The 27,030-nt window shown below is 39.3% G+C and overlaps 1 protein-coding gene across 1 annotated transcript in view; it reads left to right on the top strand.

Moving 5' to 3' along the window:
- LOC139449926 (gamma-aminobutyric acid receptor alpha-like) overlaps window positions 1-27,030 on the top strand; it is a 71,409-nt gene that overhangs the window by 4,005 nt on the left and 40,374 nt on the right. Inside the window, exon 2 of the mRNA XM_071231538.1 lies at window positions 9,929-9,978. Coding sequence (XP_071087639.1) covers window positions 9,929-9,978 — 50 coding nt within the window. The remainder of the gene's footprint in view (window positions 1-9,928; window positions 9,979-27,030) is intronic.

Below are 27,030 nucleotides of genomic sequence, written 5' to 3'. Positions count from 1 at the left end.
TTGCAAAATATCCGTGTACGCCCAGTTGACGGTACTCATGCTTTGCAAATCCTGCAGTCGACCGAAATCTGCACATTGAAATCTGTGTTTTTCACGAACCGGATGTCGAGTTCGTTTCACGATTTTGATTGACTATCCATTCGACTCATCGATGTTTGTACGCATCTGGTTTGAACGAGAAAATGTTAAGAACCCTGAAAGCTATTCCTCTGTGAAAGCAAGTGTAAGATGCAACGATGGTGTGTGTAGTGAATATTTTAACTGTCCTATTGGCTGAACAAGGCTGTATATTAAGTCATCTTTTATTCTCCTTTTTCAATGATTGATCTATGGAAATTGTTGACAACTGTAAATATGGGGTACAATTATTCCCTGACGTACTTGAAATCTTGTTGATGTTTGCAGATGCATATGATGTTATACTTGTATCTGATGTAGTAACTGGGTTACAGACACATTTAAATATTTTAGCTATGATTGTGGGTTCGAATCCCGGTTCGCCCCGATTATGTTTCTAGGTTTGTCAGCACCATACCCGTGCTGGTGGGTTTCACCGAAGTGGTAAACGTCTGAGACCTGCATCACTTCGGGCTTTCCTCCTACATTAAGCTGACACGCCGTGATATAACTGGAATACTGTTAAAAGCGGCGTTAAACCCAACTCACTCACTCAATTAAATATTTTAGAATCGTATGCGGATATATGGGGGTTTAACAGTAAATCTAGACAAGACAAATATTATGGTATTTAGAAGAGGTGGACGTCTGTCAACAAATGGAAAATGGTTTTATGAAGGTCAAAAGGTTTTAACGGTTAAATCATATAGCTATCTATGAATAATTTCTCATCTACAGGTAAAATGAATAAAAGTAGTCTCGATTTGTCATCAAGAGGTAAACGAGCTTGAATGGAAGTCATCCGTCACTTGAATACACTTGGTATGGAGGACCCTCTGTTTATTTTAAAGATATTCGACACCAAAATACAGCCTATTCTGTTATATGGCTCTGGCGTGTGGGGTACAAACAGATTTGAAACAATTGAAACTGTTAATTAATTGCTTGCAAGCAATTTCTCAACGTTGGTCCTCCAACTACTGTCATTGTATATTGAGAATATGGCTGCTATCCGTTTTATGTCGTTGTACTTGCTGTAAAATAACTGGCTTAAACTTACCGAAATGCATAATGATGGAATTCCTATGAAAGCCTATGATATGCTTATGTCTCATGATAATTGTGGACACCAAACCCATGCACCTACTGTACGCACTCTATTGTTTTCACATGGACTTGGATTTGTATGGATTGCTCAGTATGTTGGAAATACATTTACTTTTCTCAGACGGTATAAAAAGGTTGCAATCGATATGTATCATCAATCTAGAATAGTATTATAGAAAATAGCTCAAGATATAACATATACATATATTATATCTTGAGCTATTTTCTATAATAGTTTAAAAGCCTAATCGAACCTGAGAAGAATCTCATCTGTTTAACAGATAGAACACAATGTAACACGATGATAAGACTTGATGAGGTTGAAAGTTCACGACGGGAGATGGTTGGGGACTGATTTAAGTTTACGTTTACGTGCTCTTTGTAATCTCGGGATAGAAGTTGAATGTCATTTTACCTTAATATGTAACTCCTATGAGAACATAAGACGCCTCTATCTGCCTGAAATGTATTGCCAGTATCCGAATAGCTATAGATTTAGAACGCTTCTGTCTTCGAACGACGTAAGGTTATTTAGAAACTTATGTAATTTATATCAAAGTTATGAAGTGAGACAAAGTTTTGCAAACACTAGAATATTACTATGATACAAGTTACTTATGAATTCATGTACCATTGGAATATGTATGTTTACATTTTACCTGTATATGGCCCAGTGGCCTTCATACGAATAAAAGACTTGACTTGACTCGTTAGTCCAGCCAAAATGTAAGTACATATTACCAGCCTAGTTCGGCAAGGGTGGAAACTGGACTTTTATTGTCAGTTAACTCCCTTGCCTCGGGAAGATGTCCTTGGCGCTGAGGTGATCGTAACTCCCACACCTTAAAATAGACTTACGCAGTCGTAGGTTGTTTTGAACAACGGCACCCTGGGGTAGAGAGCTAGGTGCAGCCATCACTTGTTGTGACAACTGAACTCCAACAACGAAAGTAGCTGAGCTTTCACACGGAACCGGGAGCACTCTCCTGAGCGACGAGCGTTCGTCTTCAACATTGATCTTTCAGAGCAAATGAATATAGTACTTACTCGACTGTCGGACGTGTTTTTGGTACTGTTTCATTAACCGCGCGTTCACTCCGATAGTGTTGAATTGGTACATTGACTATATTCACATACGTTTGACGCTTTCATAGGGGGAATGTTTAACCCTTAGTGGTAGGTATAATAGGGAACGTTTCAGGATGATTTGTTTAACAGTTTCAAAAATGAACGACATTTCCAACACTGGTATAAAAACGAGTTGAGTGAAAAGCGGGCATATTCGAAAGCTCTATCGCAGCACCAACTAAAGTCGCAGCATTATTGCAAAGCACTATTTACATGACAAAACTTTTTCTCAATTAAGTTCAAAACGTAGTAAATTCAACCAACATTGTACTTTTGACATGCTCCTTCATTTAAGGCGAAGGCCACGTGAACGTTCTCAATTAATGTAATATACATATTTCAAATATTGTAAACTGTTTATGAATATGTTCTCGATATTTCATTCCAGGCGAAATAAAACATATTCTTTACCCACGCCAATTTTAATTCACATAATATCATGGGCAAAGTTTACTTAATCAGTGTTATACAACGAATTAGTCTATACATAACATAACAAAGTGCAGAAGCACGTCAGCGACCGTGGGTTTAAAATCTCCCCACCAAGTCAGAACCTGAAACATTATTCTAAAGTATTAGGGTTGGTTGGTTGGTTGGTTTGATGTTTAACGCCGCATCTCAGCAATATTCCAACTATATGACGGCGGTCTGTAAATAATCGAGTCTAGACCAGACAATACAGTGATTAATATCATTAGCACAGAGGTGTCTAAATCTTTTTGACACGATAAGATTGCCTGATTGCGAAATCAGTGACGGTACCACGAATACCACGAAGTTGTATGGGAGATTTATCTGGGATTCCAAACTGTGCTCTTGGCAGGCAAACTGGCAAAAATATTTTCTCCTTATTGTTTTTTAGTTCTTATGTACTCATATAAGAGGTATTTTTTACATTGCAGTCGATGCCATAGTGTAAAACTAAAGACGTATTATCTTTATTGCTCGTGTTTTCAATGAAATATAAGTGACCTCTACAAATATTGGTAATAATTGGTTCTAATTGTATCTACATGACTTCGGAAATTTGTAATTCCAATTTGTACTCGCATTGGCTGCAGAAGTGGGGCCTGAGATCTGCCTTTGGGCTAGAAAAATCCCTGCTATCATGCATTTTTTTTCAATGAAACGAACATCTTAATTGATGCATATTTGCTGAATGCTCTGTATGGATCTCCGGTTATCACTGTTGATGATGGAACGTGGCTCCTCAATCCTAAATCTGACGGAGGGGACGGGGTACGATTCAGTCGTTTAGATGCCACAAAATCGCCATCAGTATTGCGTCTGGTGCCTTGATTCTTCCTTGGTTTCACCAAAGAGTTACACGTCTCATCTTCCCGAGGCAAGGGAATTAACTGACTCAAAAATCAAGTTTCCATCCTTGCCGAACTCTGCTTGAATGTGTGAATCATATTTTGGCTTGAGTAATGAATCAAAATCGTAACGAGATCGTCATCCGGTTCGTAAGCCGTTCATATTTTGGTCGATTGCAGAATTTGCAAAGAACGTGTACCGCCAACTGGGTGTCGACAGATATTTTCAAATCTTTTCTGACCGCCTCCGTGGTCTAGTGGTATCGCGTCCCCCCGGAGAGCGGAAGGTCCGGAGTTCGACCCCAGGCCGCGTCATACCAAAAGACGTCTGGCGCTCGGCATAAAGGGGCTAAAACAAGGACTCGTCGGCTCGGAGTCAGTATTCTGTCTGGGGTATTCATGTTAAACTGCGGTATGGTATCTCAGTGAGCTAGCACTATAAATCGGCATCAGTCTGGACTGTACAAGCAGCCACACACACACACACACACACACGTACATGCACGTCGCTATATAAGTGCAATAATCTTCTCGTGTTTAAAACAACGTACACAATTGATCTGAGATCAGACCAGTTTTATTACACTGCAGATCTTGAATATGAATCAGATCGTCTTGACTGGGCGACGCTATGTTTTTGAATATGTTTAGAGATATGAGAGGAGGTACACAGCAGGACAATAATTTGCAATAGCTACTGATGGCGCTTGATCAAGCCACGAAATTAAAGCCTTGTTGAGCAAGGGTGGAAACTGGAATTGTAGTCAGTCAACTCCCTTGCCTCGGGAAGACGCCTAACACCTGCATCGGGATTTTCTTTCCAATCTGACACCCCGTGATAAACTGGAATACTGTTCAAAGCGGCGTTAAACCCAACGCACTCACTGCCTCACGCATCGACAACAACAACAACAACACTGAATACGCATCCTACCGGTGTTCGCGGGTTTCACCAAAGTTGTAAACGTCAAGAAACTGTATCACTTCGGGATTCTATCCCATATTTAGCTGACACTCCGTAATGTAGCTGAAATACTGTTCGAAGGTCGCTAAACCTATCTCAGACACTCATCCTTAATATAACAATCGTTCAATGTATCGCATCGTGTAAATCGCGACCTTACTATCTTCCTAAGATATGCGTGAGTGACTGAGTGAATATGGTTTTAGCAATATTCCAGTAATATCACGGCGGAGGACACCAGAAATGGCCTTCACACATTGTACCCATGTCGGGAATCGAACCTGGGTCTTCAGCGTGACGAGCGAACGCTTTAACCACTAGGCTACCCGACCGCCCCCCTAAGATATGCACCGTTTTAACCCTGGACATTATGAACCATCATGAACGATGAACAACAGGAGTTCCCACAGAACTACACATGAAAGACGTTCTTTGATGGTTATACGCACTTCATCCAGGCTTTCCCTGACGTCAACCTTAAGGTATTGACTCACACCCCAGACGTGTCTATGGCAGTTAAAACGTTTCAGACTAATCTGGCTCTGGAGCCAAGGATGAGTGAAACACACAGATGTTTAATAATGCATATAAGCGGGCGATAACACCCACTCCTACTGGGCATGGGGGGCAAAGGGAAACAAGCTACTTACTCAGGAGCGTTGCGTGCTGGGGATTTTATGACTGGCAACATTAGTACAACGTTGATGATACGATTGGGGTCAGACAGGGTCGGGGGACTATACTATTGCCACTTGTATTAGAAATATTTGATGACACATACTATCAACTGGTTTATCTACATACAGTAACAGACTAGTGCTTTAACACATCGTTGACTTTAAAGACTATGGTTAATTGCACGTAGTAAATCTCGCATCAATGACACGAGATATTTTAAGGTTGCAATCGGAATGTAATAGGTATATATTTGACTCGGCTGATCATATTAACTGTATCCCGGAGAGAATGCGAGCAGAGTGTTTTTATGCTCAGGGGTAATTGAGACAGGATACTATCAGTGTTATTTGAAAACGTAAGGAAACCGTTTTTTGGAGCGCACTGTAATTGTCTTTTTGGGATATGGTAAAAGCAATTTGAATCGGAATAGTCTTGGAACAGAACATTACGGTCAGCTATAATGTGGTCAATTTTATTTAAGGGTTTAATCGAATATATGTTGGCAGAGTCGTTTAGGTCGCTGTAATTCGCTGTGCAGAGTTGCGTCCCCTCTGCGTACCAGGAATCAATGATTGTGTTTCCGAATTCGAGATTCGTCAAGAATATGTGGCTAGGTTTTCAAGCACCATGCCCATGAGAAAACGTACAGCTTTATGGATAACAACTTCTGGTTTATTGTATATAGCTTCGATGTAGATTCTTACATAGTCATCAAACTTGACCATCTTCAAGGATGCCAATCAAACAGTTATCATACCTGTGCTTCAGGGGTTTCATCTATGTGGAAAACGCCTAATGCCTTCATAGCTTTGGGCTTTTATCACACATCAAGCTGACATGTCGTGATATAACTGAACGACTCTCCAAAACGGCCTTTGAAACAAAATAAGCACTCACTCACTCAAATAATGCATCATGTGCAGAAGACAGGTACTAGTTCGTATGACTCGTCGTGTGCAGACAGGTACAGATATTAGTCATACGATGTAATGTCCATCTGTCGTATAAATAAAGTGCTAGGCAAAAGAAAGTACACAGCCATGTTTGATGGTGACTAATAAAGAAACAAATACGAAACGGTTGTTCGATGGTGATGTATTTGATACAGGTGTCGCAGTGTTGTTTTGGACCTTACCTTTGCAGTGTTTCGGTGACTGTTTTCGGCCTAGTAACGTTTTGAAAACGTTTGTTGTGTGTTTTGTAAATCCAATTTAAAAAGGTCTATATTTTCTACGTCCGGGCAGTTTATGATGTATCGTCTCAAACATTCAGATACATGAACATTTGCTTGTTTTTTCAAACATACGATTGTGACAAACAACATTTGAACTTGAAAAGTTCACATTTGTACTAAACTCACCTCATTTATACCATTCATTCAAATGCTTCGGCAAAAAGGTGTACTTCGTTGTTTAAAAACAAAACAAATTAAATTTGTTCGAGTATGTTAAAAGAAACAAAAAGGTTCGTGTAAGAAAAACGTGATCAGCAGTATCACGCCACTCCTGTAAACATGTCTGAGTATTCCCTCGGTTCTCCCAAGTAGTTGCTAACATGAGTCCACATCCCTCTTGAAACATATCTCGTGTGTACTTTCTTTTTTCCGGCAATTTAATTTGAAAGACCCTGACAGATACCGTAGTAAATGTTATAAATCCTTGGATTTAAATTTGGAGTTGGAAAAGGATGTGTTTGATAAACTGTAATAAACGTTACATAACACTGTCAGGGTAAGGACACCTGTTGCAGAATATATAATAAAACATGTGGATGTTGGATGTATTGTTTCTATTACATGCATAACATGAACGAAGTCTCTCGCGCCGAGACCGCCTCCGTGGTCTAGTGGTAGAGCATCCGCGCGGAGAGCGGAAGGTGCGGGGTTCGATACCCGGCCGAGTCATACCAAAAGACGTTAAAAGATGGTACTTGTTGTTACCCTGTCTGGCGCTGGGCATTAAGGGGCTAAAACAAGAACTGGTCGGCTCGGAGTCAGTTTACTGTGTCTGAGTGGGATATTCATGTTAAACTGCGGCATGGTATCTCAGTGAGCTAGCACTATAAATCGGCATCAGTCCAAACTAGTACAAGCAGCCACACAAACACACACACGTACATGCACGTCGCTATATAAGTGCAATAATCTTGGACGCGACGTTAAACCCCATTTCACCTCACCTCACCTCTTTCGCGCCATGGGACCCTTGGGAACAAAGTCAAAACGGTCAATCAATGCATTACGCAGATAAAATGACTATTTATATAATACAAACGATTGGATTTAAATAATTTTGAATTAACATTAAGATGAATACATGGTTATTTTTATAACACGTTTTACCTTTACACCTTGTCACACTATGAATTAAATATGTGTCCTTATGCTATCACAGATTCAAAGTGTCACAGATGCAACGGCTAGGCTGTTGGCACGAGATGGCAGTAATGTGTTACTAGTCATGTTAGATGTCCGATGAGTATTAGACTGCTGATCAATCCTCTGGGGATTCCGCATCATGTTGAATTGAGCACGTCGGCTCATCAACAGTCACTAAAATATTCAGTTGTTCTCACTGTGAAGGACTGAATAATCATATTTCATATTTATGACACCTTTCGATCACAAAATGACATTTTATGTGGGTGTGTTGCCTATCTATTCTCTGGTAGTACGTTTTGATGTATGGGTATTTAAAACCGTGGAAAAGAGTCGGAATGCATTCCCACAAACACACATTATGTTTGTTTTTGTGGTTTAACGCTGCACTAAATAATCCCGACAATACAGTGATTGATGTTATGAGCAACGCTCCACGGCGTCGATTTATGAGGAAACATTGTGACACACAAATTATGACACCAGAGTTGGGGATGATGTTCGTATCACACATTTGCAATACATCGATGAATTTCCAGTACATCGAGAAGACTTCATCAACGACGACTCTCAATAGCATCTGTGCCTTAGTCCAACTTAGTCGGAGACAATAACAGGATTGGGTCGGCCTAAATAGCGCCACCTCTCTGGGACGATCTGTGTGAGTGTGTATCTCGTCGGTACCGATGAGACTCAGTTTGATTTTTTATAATAAGGAAAGAATGTTGTCTCTTATTATTGGCATTTTCTGTTGGTGATTTAATGTAAGTTAGAGGTCAATGACAGTCGTTCCGTTTGTGAAAACAAACCACATTAGTCAGTGGTACTGTTACTTCCCCATATCCTACAGTCTTAAACAGAGTCATTTACTGACTTGTGTTATATTTTGAAAAGAGGGCTTCTCGCATTGATGTCAGGACGCATTTTAGGCTAGTGGGCGACATTCGCATTAATTGTGTGACTCATTGATTTCATCATGTACAGTGGCAATAGAAAGCTGTGTTGTAACCCTGTTAAACTCCCCCTGTCTCTGTATCTCTGTCTGTTTGTCTGTCTCTGTCTGTGTGTGTGTGTGTGTCTGTCTCTGTCTGTCTCTCTCTCTCTCTCTTTCTCTCGTTGAAGTGTTTGATTGTTCCACTGACGTCAGATGACTATGATCAATGGACGTCAATGTCATCTCGTTGCAAAGACATTTCTTCAATTTGTTAGTTTTCCAAGGGTTTCTTCAAATATATCATCTAATGTTTACCTTTTGTAACATTACCAGCTTTTTGAGCCACAAATCACCGCCGATTCATGTATCAGTCCCACCACAGAAACAACTTTGTTGTATCTGAACCGTTCACGTCAACAGTTCATCACATTTACATAACTAGAGGGATGATGCCGCTTTAGCATTTGGGCCAGCTCAAACCACATCGCCTTGATTCTACACCACACAACGACCGAAGGGATATTGAACTAATGCACTAACTATAACGAACCCTAATGTCAAAGTGAAGTGAATTGTTTGTTGTACAAACAGCCATGACAGCTGTCCTGAAATCTGGCGTTTCATTTCATGGAAACTGGTTGCAGCAGTGACGGACAGAATTATTTCGTTTACGAATTTTAACGAAATAGGTCAGTAGGTCGACACAAATGAAAAATATATTAAACAATCCAATTTCAAATCTTGCGATTCGCCATCATTTGTTGTGTTTATAAGACAATCTTTTAACAGGTTTTGATTATAGGGTTTAAACTATTTTATTTATATTAATAGCGACAGTATATAACTTTAAAAAAATAATTTACTTATTTCTAGTCGTCAGATTAAAAAACCCAACTGCTTTTGAAACTTTTAGTTTTTTTTTCACATTTCGATATTTTGGAGTCGGGCGTATTCGTAAACCCAAACAGTTTAAACAAATGTCTTGCCTGACGGTACAGGTCATCATCAGCAGAACCAGCAAGATTGGTTTATTGTTCACGAAATGTGTATATATATATAGCTCGGTTACTTCAAAGCTCTGTGACTGACAAAGATTAAACTCTCCATGTCACCAACACACAATCACTCAGGATGGATATGTGATTGTTCAGTGTGGAAAAAACAAACATTTTTCAATCTCTGAGGAAATTCATTAATGTGCTTTCAACATGTTAGTTTGTTTCTGACTCATATTTACTCTTCAACAGCAAACTTATGAAATATGATTCCCCTTTGTTGAAACTTATGTAATGATTTTTTTTTCGCAGCTTGCCATGGCAAGACGACATGGAGCCATTGTGACCTACTTTGTATTAAGGTGAGTGGTTTTGTTGCAGAATAGTGGATGATAAAAGATATTCTTCGAGCGCTTAATCTAAGCGTTGTTTAATCTTCTAGCGAGGCTTATATTTCCGCGCTTCCTCGACTGACGTTACTGGTAGTTGTGTCATCAGACAGCGGTGACCTTTGAAGGGAACTCCAATGTGACAAATTTTGGTCACGTGTTATGTTAGGGGTATCTCCTTAGTGTATCGTTCGATGGTTTTCATAACTTGTCAAACGCCACCTTTTAAAACATCTGCATGTGGGAACTAATATGGAACAACGTGTCTTTCTGAGCGTACTGTTCCCGCCGTTAAACTCTAAACTAGGACATCACGAGGACTGAGCGGACTCTACTAGTCTACTAGTCTACTAGATAACTAGTGAGTGAGTTGTGTTTAACAATATTCCAGTTCTATCACGGCGTGTCAGCTCTATCTGGGAGGAAAGCTCTAAGTGATGCAGGTCTCAGACTTGACCACTTCGGTGAAACCCACGAGCACGGGTGTTGCAAACCGAAAAACATAATCGGGGTGAACCGGGATTCGAACCCACAATCATAGGTTTCTGGCACGCCCAGCTCTGCACAGCGAATCGCGGCGCCTCAGACGTTTGGGTTACCCATAACTAGTAGATGGGAGGGAGTGCGTCGTTGGGAAATATTTTCCTCTGCCCCTGTTCCGTTATTGACAGTACAAGACAATGTAGTGTACCTTGTCTTGTGGAACTAGTGCCGGAGTTGTATATATTTCGGAAGGTCCTCAGATCCGGCGTTTTATCGAGGCAAGCGTTGTTTGTTTTATTTTCATAGAGATGCTGCAGCATGTCTATTCAATATCATTTCGCAAGTCCCATAATTCCATATTGACTTATGATGCGGAGTTACGGTCTTTTTGGTTTTGATAATTAAATACGTTGACACAACGCAGCTTTACTCTTCAATACGAAGCAGGTTATTACCTAACGGCTTAACACTCAGCAGATGGCCATCTCGGGGGTACTCCAGGATATTCATTCCTTATTCTCTTTTACCATCGTCGCCGAAAAACAATTTAATAGCGGAACTCGTTCGTAAATAAATATCGAAGTTTTCAAACAGTTTTAAATAGGTTTAATAGTGTCAGAATATTCAATGGTTAAAAGCATTTGAAGAATGTTTCATCGTTAACTATTGCGTTCTGCGTTACAAACATAATTCCTTCTTGCCTCAGGTGGCGTTCAACTTGATCCACAACATGCGGTGGGTGCTGAATTAAACGTTCGTTTGTCATGCATTATATGTTTTGATGAAATAAATAACTCACTTAATGAATACTTGCGTCGGTCACTGCGGAATACGTCTGTTGCATTTGGGATCTTGAGTCTGTTTAATTTTCTGCCTTCGTTTTAATGCGGACGCTCCTTTTATCAGTAATTAACACTTGATTAATTCATTACAGTTCTTCCCGGATCGCACAAAGTTTAATTATTATCAGTCCGTGACATGTTCTCTATTTACGCCATGGAGCCGCAACACAGCTATCAAATTATAGTGTTATCGATCTGGGCATCTATCTCAGGCAATCGGTTATGTCACAGAAAATTGGCAACATTTAGTCTAATTATCGGTAACTCGGGGAACAAGTTTGAGATATACATGACATACAGTAACGTCTGAGTGTTACTAAATGATACCCAAGGTTCAAAATAAACACAAACCATGTTTCAAGAGGGAATCAGACTCACGTTATCCTCTACTTGAGAGAACCGAGGGGAATTTTCAGACATGTTTACAGGAGTGGCGAGATACTAATCACGTTTTTCGTACGCGAACCATGTTGTTTCTTTTAACATCCTCTTACAAATTTAATTTGTTTTGGTTTTTAAAACCAGAACATACAACTTTTTTTCGGAAGCATTTCAACGAATGAGACAAATGAGGTAGTTTAGTACAAATATGCACTTTTAAAGGTCGTTTTCAAAGTACACTTTTGTATATTTGAAAAAAACACTCAAAACGAATGTTCTTATATATGAATGTTTGAGACTATTTATCATATAATGGATAGGCTAATCGATGCGAAAACACCAAACCGATAAACTTGGTATCACGACCCGATAAATACCAAATGAGGTCATGCTAGCGGGTACTACTTTCAAGCTCCACTCATCGGTGCAATGTCTGCTTGCTGAACAAACTATTGACTAACGTTCCCAATAAGTTCCGATAGGGGTCGCTGGTGTGTGTGTGATTCTGTAGACAAACATGGCTGCCAATCATTTGTGACGATACACTACAGTCTATGATCAATGGGACGGTTCACTCAAATATACGTAAATCTTTAACATTTTTGTTAGCGGAATGTATTTCCGTGAATCATATACATATTATATATCAGGAAAAAGAAATATGTATAATGCCAAAGGGTCGTGTAATACATTTTATAAGATATTCATACGGAAACAAACTCCGTATTAACCACACAGGTTACGTTGTGTGTCAGCACGTATAGAAAAACAAGAAGCGGCATGTTGAAAATTAAACACGCTGAGCTTAAGAATATCGTAAATAATTTTTAAATAGACATGATTAAGTTCATTCATGTTTACTGAACACCGGGTGGCTGATAGGATATTGGTGTGATACCAATTCACGGAATCGTTTGTTTAGCAAAGGCCCGGTTTCATAAAGCGAAATTAGCGACACAGCTGTCGGCGTTACGACAACCGCAAAGCTTAGACCAAGAAACCGGTTAGGAAACAGAACTATGGTGGAACGCCTTCAAATGTTTCGTGTGCATGTCGGCAAGGTGAGATTTAATGCCGCTTACTATCATGTAATGGTAAGGTGTCCATAAAACGACCACACACCACACAAGAACAAGGTCACGACTCCCGGGATATATGTAGGTTGGGTTCCTCGGCTGATCCTTGGACACTCTGGTGTTGCAGCCTGGGACATAGATCAAGGTAATCGATGGCGTTGTTGACAAACAAGGCTAAGGTACCATTGGAACGAACAGATTGCAGATTGGTTTTCCATAAGGGTTATTTGCCTCTGTGCGTGGCTGTAACTAATATGACGTGAACACATACGCTTTTGTGAACGTGTGATTTCACAGCGTGTCAATATGTTCGGGAGGAAAGCCCGATTGATGCAGCTCGTAAACGCTTACCACTTGCGTGAAATAAAAGCGACAATCCCCAACACAAGTCAAATAGGGAATTTCATCGGACATATTTTTGTCACTGATGACTTAAATTTGGAAATGTCCTCCACATATCTACCATAAAACCTTTTGAAGGTTTCCCTGAAGCCTTGATGTAACCTTGATCAAACAAATTCTGAACAGCCCACGGGAATGGGCAGTGTGCTGAAACACCTTGAAACGGGTGAGGTGAGGTGAAGTGGGGTTTAACGTCGCGTCCAAGATTATTGCACTTATATAGCGACGTGCATGCACGTGTATGTGTGTGTGGCTGCTTGTACTAGTCCAGACTGATGCCGATTTATAGTGCTAGCTCACTGAGATACCATGCCGCAGTTTAACATGAATATCCCACTCAGACACAGTATACTGACTCCGAGCCGACCAGTCCTTGTTTTAGCCCCTTAATGCCGAGCGCCAGACAGGGTAACAACAAGTACCATCTTTTAACGTCTTTTTGTATGACGCGGCCGGGGATCGAACTCCGGACCTTCCGCTCCCCGGGCGGACGCTCTACCATTAGACCACTGAGGCGGTCTCCTGGAAAAGGTTGGCAATGAAGAATAGAAATAAGAAATAAGAAAGATTGTTGTCGTGAATATGTTAGGCAATCAGATGCCACGTTACACCAGCGTTTGATGATGCAGAGTATATAGTGAGGGGATAGCACATCAACGGATCTGTGTATATAGTAAATTTGGTTGATAACAGCCAATGTTGACAGCCAGCACCGATTGTATCTTAGTCAGTTTAATTCAGTAGAGTAATGAATCTCCTAAACAGTGCTGGGCGGTTTGGTAGGCTAGTGGTTAAGACGTTCGTTCGTCAAGGGGAACAGGTTCGATTCCCATGTAGGCACATGTGATACACAGAGGATGTATTCACACACACACACACAGACACACACACACACACACACGCCGTGCATACACGCACACACACATATATGTACACATATACAGACATATATATGTTCAGTGAGAGTTAGATAGTCATAATAATAATAATAATATAAGATATATTCATAGTATGTGTGAGCATACACATATATACTTACATTATTTATACAATGATATTGGATATACTTGGACAGTTTTATGAGAATAGACCCTTTTTGTATAGACATAAGTGAATTATACCTTTTAATTAATGGATATTCAAAATAGTATTTTGGAAGAAATCGATTTCTGAGAATATTTAAGGTTGGGCAATAAGACATGAAATGTAACTTGTCACCTATTCCAAGATTACATAATGTACAGATTCTATCTATCTTCTCTGCTTACCCTGTACCATCGACCAGTTTCTATTGGGAGGTAAAGATTACCTAATCTATATCGAGTTAAACATAATCTTAGGTTTATAGGCAGTGATGATAGGTATGGTTAAATGATATGTAACTGCTTAAACATAGAATAATAAAAACCTTATGAAGAGGAGGCCGTCTCTAACCTTGATAATACAGATCTATCAGATTTGTTTTAACGTTATACTTCAGCCATGAAATACTAGTAAACGTCTGAGATACCTATACACAATTTAACCCCGTGCTCCCAAGTATAGTTTTAATTTAAAAGTGTGAAGTTCTAATTACTGTTACATTGATGCATCTTATACATAAGCATAATATTGCATGCACCAGCTTATTTGGGGATAGTAACATTTGACTTCAATATGAAATCATTCTATTCTTTTTTGACAATTTCTAGTGGGTATCTTCCAAGTTCACAACGAACCATGAAGCTGAAGATCCTTATCCGTTTCTGCCATTCGTGCTGTATCGTATAGGATAGAACTATATGTAAATCATGCTCCATTTGATCACTAACGCATTTCAAACCAGTGACATCATTTTGTAAAAGGTACTGCTCAGAATGATTTAAATACAACGCAAATAGGAAAGGTGGCAGATTTGCACCCTGTCTAACACCGATTTTGCAGTCAAGGAATGGCGATATGTTTCAAGTACCAGACACGAACGATTTAATACTTTATGCATTTTAAATATAATTCTAAAACATTTCCTTTGACCACAAAGGACATTTACATACACTGGTAGTAGTAGACTTCCTTCGCTTTGATATACTCATTATATATACCACCCAAGCCACGGGCTTTGTCACGTTTGATTGCTGCCAAAACCTCAGCTTCAGTAATCACGCTGTCTTATAAGGAATGACAAAATTCTTGAAATATTCAAAGGACCTTCCGAAATCGATGTTAATTTCAGTTTTTCTTACACGGAAAGATTTTACTGATTCCAGAATGTTTTCGGATCAGTTGACCTCGAATAAAGTAGATAAAGTAAAAGTGCATATTAGCATAACAAACAACGAAGTTGTCTCCTTAATCCCGTACACCCTGTGCTTTACGTTAACGACTTGTGTGATAAATGGGGACAGGAGTTTATCACATCACAAAAATGTGATAATATGATTTCGATATCAAATTTCTGCTATTCTGTCCGTAGTAATAACTCGCATGTCGATAAGTGAGCTAATGTACAAGCAGATTTGTGTAAATGGAGCTCATTAATCAGCTGTTTGTCTGTCTGGGAGGAAGGATGGTTATTATTGATGCCTCATCAGCACGGAACAAGAGATTATGTTCGCTGAAATGTTCGCGTCTCCTATTTGTCATAGGTCAAGGTCGAGAGGACGCCATTGTCAGTATGACTCTCTCATGTCTTGACCTATCATCATTCCAGATTGTCTCTGACGAAATGATGTGATGTTTTTTTATTGTTTTTTCTCAATTTGTTTTCTTCATTTCACATGTTCAGGCATATTTCTTCACGTACATTGTCATGATAAGTATGTGATTGTGAGATGCAGTCGGACAGAATGCATCCTTATTGTACAAGTTGTTAACAAAAACTCTTGAGTTATTCAACTGATGATAAAACAATAATGGTTCAAGTAAAATGTTTTCTTGGTCAGTTTGATCAGTTTTTCAACAAGATCTGTACTTTTTCCAAGCTACGACGGCATCCTTCCAAGAAGGGTTACTAAAAGTAGTATATATGTTTCTATATTAGCCACTTGCATTGCACGATTCTCAATTGGGACATAACTTAGAGTTTGCTAAATTTAGATTGCAGAAATGTCTCCATGGGTGAAATCTTCAATGAGTCAATAAATGTTTTAACATCAATCATTCCAATTCGTTATAGTCTTTGTAAGATGAACCCTCTCTTTTCTATCATGGTTACCCTTCCAAATAAAATGGAAGAAGATTCTCTCTAGTTCTTTAATACATTATTTAGGAAGATAGAGAGGGCGGAGAGGATATGGACTAAAATAGATAGTGCTAACTGCTCTTTTACTGATTAAAGTAAGTTTTCTTTTCTCCAATTTCCCAAGATATTTAAAATGATTTGAAATTGTTTCCTTATATTGATAACCCACATATTATCTAATTGTGCATTAAGAACTGTTCCTGAAACCTCAAAGTTATCTTGGTGCCAGCGCAAGGCATAAATGTAACTGGACTACCTGTCATCACACCTATTAATTTGCCTCAAGTTTATAGATTTCTACAATATTTACATTTATTTCGCATAAAAAAACCTAAGATTTCAGCCACGAACAAAAGTAGATACGGCGAAACAGGATCCCATACAGCCCCTTGAATTAAGATAAAACTTTTTGAGTTGCACACGAGGAAGCGCTGTTGGTTAAAATTGACATCCATTTATTCATCTTTGGACCAGATTCAAACTTTCTTAAAACTTAGTAACTATAAATTGTTTAGATACTGTGTCGAAAGCTTGCTCAAAGTGAGTCAATATTGACAATCCTTTCTTTGTTTGTATCTCATTTTCGAACATGATGTCGTACAAAAGCCTGATGTTTTCACTCATACATATACATGGAATAAATCCAGTTTGGTTCTCGTTGATAATAGTATCTAGAATACTATTTAACCTAATTGTACATACAAGAGCTGATTGGGGCGTCAGGTTTTTCAGTAGTTTTCTATGTTTTCACGGTTTGGGTATACAGATGATAATACCACCGTTCGGTACAACCTGTGCATGGTCGATGTCAATATACATACTTTGTCTCGATTATCTGCCGAAACAGATTCCATTCTAAAGTGTAGATTCGCTTGTGTCCTGTTGTCTTGTAAATATATAACGCCATCGCCAGAGATAATAGCCAGTCTCGAACTTTCTATTCAAGCATTGGGAGTAAAATGCAAAATACCAGTGAAAAATATGTGAATGGATCATTGACAATGAGTGATGACACCAGGTCTTCGGCTGACTTAGTTGATGCGTGTCATCGCATCCCAATTGCGTGGATTGATGGTCATGATGTCAATCACAGCATTGTCTGGTCCAGACTCGATTACTTACGAACCGCCGTCATATAGCTGGAATATTGCTGAGTGCGGCGTTAAACAACAAACAAACAAATAAACAAAACAAACAATTTACTGAAATAAGCTGAAACTGAACGGTAAGGTACATGCATCCTGCTAGGTGTTCTAGTCTAGAGTTTTAGCAGCTCTTTCAACATAGCCAGTCACCAATGCTGACCGCTACGTGAACTCAAGAAAAAGTCATGATTGGTTTGTGAAACGATGGTGATGTTGCTTGATATTTATATGGTACTAACCATTAGTTTTTGGCATAACTAGTATCTCAAGCAGAGCTTCTAGAAACTCCTATGGGCATTACATACAGAGCACCAACCATCTCGACCTTGATAACATGTGGAACTGATCGAAGGTCAACCATCTCGACATACCTGCGTGTGGCTCCGAAGGAAGACCAACCATCTCGACCTTGCTTATGCGTTGACTGAAGGCCCCCCGTCGCAAACGTACTTGCGCGTAGCACAAATAAGAAAGTTGTACACAAGCGTTTGCACCGACATAAGGCCAGCTGTCTCGAACGTACATGCATGTCGCCACGCCATTATTGCTTTCTTCGTGTCCACGGTGAAGTGTCGATGTTATGGTTTTTCTTCCTACATTTACTTATCCCGACAAAGCAATTGTGAGAGGTACCAGCAAAGTATGCAGCTAATAGACGACTCAACACTAATGAACTACCACACTTTTTAAGATATATCTTTGTTCCTTTCAACGTAGCTCACTATGAGAAGATGACGTTTTTTGTTCAAGGTTATAGATTGTCATTTGGACACGAGGTTATACATGGCGTACAGTTCATCAGGAAGTCTACAAAAAACAGCTTGACACTTTTACATCTAATAGGCACCATGCGGCCTCACATTTTCTTCATGTCTACCCCTGAAGTGATAGATCATTAGGTACTGAAGGAGTCGGGTCAATGCCAGTAGTACAGGCTATAGTTATGTGTTGTATTGTAAAGCAAGCGGGGAATGTAATTAATCAGAACTGTTTGAAGATTGACCATCGAGAGGGACCAAGTAACTGAACGTTATCAGTCTTTCCACATCCTTCCCCACATCGCGTGCCGTGGCACATACCTAACACTGCGGCACAACAGATTTAAGCTAAATGTCTGAATAATTTAGTGGGATGATCCCAAGGGAATCGAAGGCAACAGCGTTGTCTGTTTTTTTACAATCTGATACAACGACTGTGAATAGAATTTGTTAGTTTGTTAACTCCTAAGAATATTGAATGTGCCTTCATGTCCCCTGTGTGTATATGCTTGAAGGAATGTGAGTCATTGGCCACAGCTTCACTTCTGGAGTGAGTGAGTGAGCCTTGATAATCCTATTTTGCATCAAACATGCTGAACGTCAAAACATAAAAGTTATTTATGTTATGCAAGTAATGAACTTAACACGAGGTCGTAAATCGCAATTCCGAGATCATAATTCTTAAAGCATTTGCAAATGATTTTCCCTTAATGTTTATCATACATTCATCGCGTTAAATGAAGCACGAACAGATCAATGGCTGTGTCCGAATTAAATGCTAATATGTTTGAAGCACAGAGCCGAACGGGATCTTCCGACCTTCAACGATTGTCTGTCAGTCAAATCATATTTCTACAGAATACGTGTTGGTGTGAAAAAAAGATCTATGGGACTTTTACATCGATACAAGGAACTATCATGATTTCACTTGGCGTGCATCGACTTCAGACAGAGTGGGGGAACCAATAATTAACGCACACGACGTAATCATGAGGGGAATCAAACTCGACGAACCACAAGAAAGTGCTGCTCGTTATTTCAGACTTGGACACTATCTAGGTACCACCTCGTTGTGGGTCTCCACAATCTTAAAGAAGGATTGGTTGAATATGGTTTAACATCGATTGTAGCATTACTCCAACAATATCATGGCCGGGGACATCAGACACGGACAAGCGAACGCCACTCAAGGATAGAACAATCGGAGCTAATCGAGATACCTAAGTTAAGGTGCATTTTATATGTTGTAGAAAAATATGTCTGAATGGATTTGGACATGGATATGAACAAGGTTAAAACTTCACTTGGTATATAGATAATCGACCTTCAAAATACATACTATCCAATTAGGGATGTTAAATTCAGGTTTTACATACATATTATTCAAGACAAATTATCTGACATTATAAATTGCCCTTTCCAATTTCGTTACATTAATCAAGTTAGATAGGAAATCAGAGAAACGTTTTCTATGCACAAAATCCGAAAACTGCAAGCTGCAACAATGAATATGAATAGATAATGATCAACGCGGAAGTCCATGAATACTGTATGTTGAAGGCGACATCAGTATGGACAATCTTTGCCCAAGAGCATGATATACTGACCTTTGACGTTCTTTATGAATACCCCTTTGGCCGTGGGGTTTTTAATTTCCAGATGACATTAACCTCAGTGGACAATTCCACAGTGGTCTTCTGAACTGTAGATTCCAAAGTCTGGTGTACTCTCAACTACAAGCCGATCATTTACTTATTCCATTAGACACTTCTATTGCATAGCAAATCCGTGTAATGGATAGTTGTTCATTCTTGATGGGTAGTCGAAACCAGAGAAGAAATTAACGGTATTGGGAAACATGGCGATGGTTGGAGCGGCTGGTGTTATCAAATGGACGACACTTCTGTCAATAACACTATTACCGCCGTGAAAAAATAATAAATCAATGCACTGACCAAGAAATTAAATAACTTGAGCCCCGTTTCATTTCCTCGCGTCTCCCCTTGTTCCCCGGGATAAGGTTAATTCACTGACCAAAATCCGATTAGTTAGCACCGTCAAAGATCGAGTTCAGATAAGCGAAACCCAGAGAACGTTCAGTGTGTGTTTAGGGAAGCCGTACCCTCGACAAGTCAAATTTGTTTTTGACACATGAGATATTTTTGTTGGAAGCAGTATTTTGGCTTTTCCGTTTCCTGGATTATTTGTGGATTGTGTAATGTCTATTTCATCAACACGACACTTGACTTAGGATATTGTGTTATAGTGCGATCATGTCAGGTGATTGAACGCTTGTGTGTCTGCAAAGCGTTGAGACTTAAATGCATGTGAAAACAATTGTAGAACACCCAGAGCAATTTTTTTAGGCAACAATAAAATTTATAGAGACGGTTATGATGTGCCAATTTTTAGATAACGTCATAAATAGAAAATAAATAATGAGTTTTATTTGATAGCTATTTTCCAGAAAAATGTCAAATTTTAATGTTGATCTCCAAGTTGCAGTATCCAACCAATAGCTCTCTTATCACTGCTTGTGTAGCTGTAATGTTGGAATGGGATGCTAATTTTGAAATGTTTAAAGTAATTACATTCAACTAGATATGCAATATATTAATGGATACTCTGACATTTATCACTTAGGCTTCAGAAACCATAAACATGCAATTAAGAGTAACATCAATCATGTCCTTTGTGAATTGGATTAGCGCCTGGATTATCATCTCTATATCGGCCTATTCATTAAACTCAGTTATGTGTTTAAATTGTATGAATTATTTTAATGACTCTTCGACGTTATGGTGTGAGTGGCGGGTGCTACCGGTCGGGCAGGATATGCTTACTCTTTTCGTGGACACCTGGTGTCATCACTGATTTTCATGTAATGATGTAATTTTCAACGCTATCTTGCCTTTCACTCTCAATGAGATCTGCTTCGGCGTTGACCTTGTATACTTAAAAAACCCAGTATATAAGCAAATCTACATTTCGAAAAATCGTATGTATAATGTATGCGTATGTAGTTTTTGGTTCTTTCTTTCATAAGACTGCCTCCGTGATCTAGTGGTAGAGCGTCCGTCCGGGGAGCGGAAGATCCGAGGTTCGATCCCCGGCCGCGTCATACCAAAAGACGTTAAAAGATGGTATTTGTTGTTACCCTGTCTGACGCTCGGCATAAAGGGGCTAAAACAAGGACTGGTCGGCTCGGAGTCAGTATACTGTCTCTGAGTGGGGTATTCATGTTAAACTGCGGCATGGTATCTCAGTGAGCTGGCACTATCAAATCGGCATTATAATTAGTCCGGACTAGTACAAGCAGCCATACACACACGCTGTATAAGTGCAATAATCTTGGACGCGACGTTAAACCCAATTACACCTCACCTCACCTTTCGTTTGAAATAAATCGTGTCCAAATGTCATCTGCAAGAGAAATCTGCAGATAAAATGTGTATTTACCCGATGGTATCATTCTGTGATTTTTTTTTGTAAATTCATGTTTTCAACTGCAACACAAAAACATAATTCACTTTGTTGAATTTCTTTTCCCATCTCGTTTCTTCATAATTCAATTTTCGTGTTGTGATGACATAAGTACACGTCGATCTGTTCACAATTTAAGAGATGTAAGAAACACACATTGGACGTATATACATAGCATTTCTTTGACACGTCGTAATCCTTTATTGTGATTAATGTTAATATGATACTCACACGATTTATTTATTGAAATTGGACGTTACACGGGTATTAAAAGAGAAGAACGCATTTGTAACTTGTGCGCCCTAAATAAAATTGAAGATGAATACCACTTCCGTCTTATATGCCCATTTTATGCAACATTAAGGGCTAAGTATATACCTGAATATTACCATGTCAAAACCAATTTCTTTAAATTCACATCGCTGTTAAACAACTCTAAGTACTTACTTTTACAAAATGTATCGGTGTACATTTATCATGCAATGAGACACAAAAAAAACCCCATTATAATATAGACTCTACTACTCTGAATGTACAACTCATAAATGTACTATAGGTCTGTGGCCTCCATCAGTACGTAAATAAAGAAATTGAAATTTGATACACGCCATGTCTACTTGTGTGTACGTCCAGTATCAAGTGTGGACAGTGAAGGACGAGGTGGGATAAGGGTCCTGTTTGGCCAACAGTATCTGCATAATTTAAGGAATGAGCAAAACGTTCAGAAATGGGTATGAATATCAGATGTGTTCATATAAATGACAACTGGACTTAGTTCATTTCAACAGATAAATGTTTGGGACTAGTGACATCACAATATGCATAGATATGGAGAAAATGTGTTAGAAGACAAAAGTTTACAATTATTTGAACATGGGCCTTGACTCAATATTAATTTCAGCAGATGTAGATGCAAACTGCACAGACATATGATAGATAGCTGCTAAGTCACGAACATCATCATACATTTCATTGAGGTTTAAAAAAATTGGCCTTTTTCAATCATTTTAGACATATTTATGTGTTTAATCATGTCGTATTTCAAAGTTTTCCGCCAAAAGGGACTGACGTACAGTCCTGAAATAAATAATATTTCTCAATGCACACTAAGAAGAATTTTCTTGCCAACTTCTTTCATGTAATGAGTCAGTAAAATATGGTTTAGATTTATACGAGATCATATTTAACATTCAATCGTACTTGTAATACAATACAGATATGGAAGCGTTCATTGAAACGTATCTGGACTGAAGAAAAAGGTGGATTGATGTTTCTATAAAGTTGTATAACGTTATACAAGACCTTTTTCATTAGTTTATATTTTATTAAATACTTTTCAATATAACGTCATTTCATAATATCACCAAGTCCCAGATGCATCCAACTCGAGGAAACCTTATACCAAGCATTAACTAGTCATATAATATGATAGTTAAACATATAACGATAACTGAAACAAACAAGCAAATTTCACATGCCATATAAGGAGGAATGTTTTAATGTGTGATCTCATGTGACGCTGATGTCACATATTGTGGTATATTATTCTGCGCCAGAAGTAACGATTGTTCTGCTCCAGATGTAACGCTTGTTCTGCGCCAGAAATAACGATTGTTCTGCTCCAGAAGTAGCTATTGTTCTGCCCCAGATATAACGACTGTACTGCTTCAGATGTAACGATTGTTCTGCTTCAGAAATAACGATTATTCTGCTCCAGATGTAACTATTTTTTCTGGTTCAGATGTAACGATTGTTCTGCTCCAGATTTAGCAATTGTTCTGCTCGAGATGTAACACTCGTTCTGGTCCAGGTGAAACGACTGTACTGCTCCAGATTTAACAATTATTCTGCTCCAGATGTAACAATTGTTCTCTCCAGATGTAACGATTGTTCTGCTCCAGAAGTAGCGATTGTTCTGCCCCAGATGTAACGATCGTTCCTCTCCAGATGGCACGATTGTTCTGCTCCAGATGACACGATTGTTCTGCCCCAGATTAAACGACTGTTCTGCTCCAGATGTAACAATTGTTCTGCTCCAGAAGTAGCGATTGTTCTGCCCCAGATATAACGACTGTACTGCTTCAGACGTAACGATGGTTCTGCTTCAGGCGTAACAATTGTTCTGCTCCTGATGTTAATATTGTTCTGCTCCACGGGATGATATTTATTTATTTTATTTACTTTCAATTACAAACAAACATAACCCTTTCGCTCTCCCTCAAAGGTAACCCCCGCCTAAGTGAACCATGTTGTAACTTTGTAAAACAGTTTGATACATTTGAACGTAGGCACTGCGTAACGTATCAATACATTCCCAATCAAATCGAGGTAATAAACGCTCGATCCCACGCCGAGTAATCAACGCCGTTGAAAGACGATAAGTTAATATTGACACACACACATCAATACCAGTCTTAGAAATTAACAGATAGTTGCTGTGTAAAAACATCTTGCTAGTTTTTTGTGTCTTCATTCCGCACTGTTATTAACTTAGATAAGGTTATATGTTATACACACGCACATATTGATGATGATGTATACTGAATTAACAAGGATTTGGTGTGACAGTTATTGCCGCCAGGCATCTCATAGTGCTCGAGCGTTGAGAGGGGCATTATTCTGTGTTGGGAGGTTACCAGACTCAAGGGCAACGAGGGACAATACTCAACTCCTTTCCAAAAAAAGACTTCATCCTTTTATGTTCTACCAATGCTTGTTGATAATCCCGTGAATCGATGGTCCGGTCGGTCTTCTATTCTGTATGCTTGACTCCTATTGATGGTGCTTCTGAAGACGGTGCTGTAGGGGTCCAATAACTTGAGTGTCACTAACGTTGTTCTGGTAGCCCCCCGTCAAAGCTGACTATGGCCATTAGGCTGTCGCTATCATAGCCACGAGGGCCGTTGTTTGCGGGCGAAATAGAAAATTTGCATGTCTATGTACTCAATCCAGATTTATCACCTATTATATAATAGGAAGCTATACATATGGATGAACGTCTTGGTGATAAAGTAACACTAATATGTACATACTATAGGGCGTAGACACCTTTATGTTGTTCTTCATTGCATATACTGCAGTGATGTATGTAATGTGAGCATGGTTTTCAAGAGGATGGAAATGAACTATTTGAGAATCATAACACAAAAGGGGTTGTGGGGGATACTATTAGTTACACTATCTTCTAAATGTAATCACTTTGTGATGTAACTTCTCATTTTATACAGACTTGGAATCTGGACAAACTGAACATAGTGAGTGTTTGAGGTTGGGTTTACCCCGCTGTTAGTGATGTCCCTGAAATATCATGGCGGGGGACACCAGAAAGGGGTTCACAGAATTTACGCATGTGGGAAATGGAAGCAGGGCCTTGGATGTGATGAGCTAACGCTTTAACCACAAGGCTAAACCACCGAAGAAAACAATAGATAAGGGATTATGAGGGTCGTTGATGTTGGTGTTCTTGAAGATGCATGTCTAAATTACGTTAAAACTGATTTGAAAGACTTATTGGAACCCTTTTTGTTTCATTCAAATTCTGAATAACGAGAGATAACTGACTTGTCCGTTCAGGAAAGATTTTGAATGAAACATATGCTGGTGCATGTTAAAGTTCAAAAGCTTCAACAGACCCAAAGATCAGACAAAGTTTTTCTGATTACTTTGCATGTTATGATTGAGTGAGGTCTGATTAATTTAATGACATTCAACTATGCCCACTCTCAAAAGAAACTGTGTATATGATTTTACCATCCTTTTGTCAGTACATATATTGACTATTTATACCTTCATTTATTATATATATATGTGGCAGGAATCAGCCTACGTATCTTTCAGCTGGGAAGGTATCCCGCCTCAGGGACCTATCCTGTGTTGCTGTTATCTGCTGGTATATCGGGGATGAAGAATTAATGTTTACCGATGTCTAATTATTGGAATTCCTTTCGAGGAACGTTTTTTGTATCAACCATGAAACATCACAAGTGTTGTAGATGTGTCCGTGAAGTCAGTTTTAGTTGGCAGCGATCGAATGTTCGAGTTTCAACAAAAATACCCCCAAGAGATATGGAAATTAGCAAGAGATAATCTCTACATACTGGCGTGGCCCCGCTTGAAACAGGATTTCAGTTGTATCACGGAGAAAACCAGGTTTTACTACTTTGATGAAACTAACAAGCTTGGGCATGGTGCTGAGAAACCTTGAAACGTAACCTGGGCGAACGGATATCGAAGCCACGGCCATAGGTTTCTGGCATGCCCAGGGGACGCAATTCTGCACAGCGAATTGCGGTGCCTCTGTCGAGTGGCCCACAAGACAAGTGTGTCTGAATACAGTGTTAATCCCTCTGTGGAATATGCCTCTTAACTCCCAGACCAGTTTAATTGACAGGGAAGTTACACCATGGAATGCATAACATGAAGACATGGTTATATCTAAGTTACATCTATATCTGAGCCTGACATAAGTCTGTATATTACCAGGAGCCCGTTGCTAGGGGCATCACGTGGACATCAGGATTTAATTCAAGATAAATGACGGTGTAAGATGTTTAGGCTGTAAGGCTGGGTCCTGCCATTGTGATTTGAATCCGAATGTTTTGTTTACGACTGGAGCATATATCATCCTACATGAATACAGATATTAACTTACGTGATGAACTCATTTACCCGTTTTTTAACCCACGGCAGTAATTATCAACGTCTGATTCTTCTGCTGACCTTGACATGTGTAGGATGGTGCTACCACTTGTTTTCTGAAGTAGTCGCGTCCATTTAGTTGGCGCTTTGTTTCTTTTCGTGTATGATTCAAATGTGAATGCCCCGAATGCATTGATAAATGTATACACGTGACTCGTCTTTGCTTATAATAAAGCATTCACAAATATTCATCAGTAAAACCGTTGTTCAGTAAAATATGTACATTAGATTAAAGTGCAGTCAGTTGTTTTTTAAATATCGTGATATTTGGGTACAGAACTCAACTTCAGAGATATCCACAGTCATCCTTTCCCAAGAGAGTGAGTGAGTGAGTATGGTTTTACGCCGCTTTTCGCAATATTCCAGCAATATCACGGCGGGTGACACCAGAAATGGCCTTCACATATTGTACCCAGGTCGGGAATCGAACCCGGGTCCTCGGCGCGACGGGCGAACGCTTAAACCACCAGGCTACCCGACCGCCCAAACTCAAATTTGAAGGCACGATATAGAATCTTAAATCTAGAATCTAAAGCC

Source organism: Haliotis cracherodii, unplaced genomic scaffold (genome assembly GCF_022045235.1).
Source record: "Haliotis cracherodii isolate W230 unplaced genomic scaffold, xgHalCrac1.p SCAF_8, whole genome shotgun sequence".
Classification (NCBI taxonomy): Eukaryota; Metazoa; Mollusca; class Gastropoda; order Lepetellida; family Haliotidae; genus Haliotis; species Haliotis cracherodii.
This window is presented reverse-complemented; position numbering and strand designations above follow the sequence as displayed.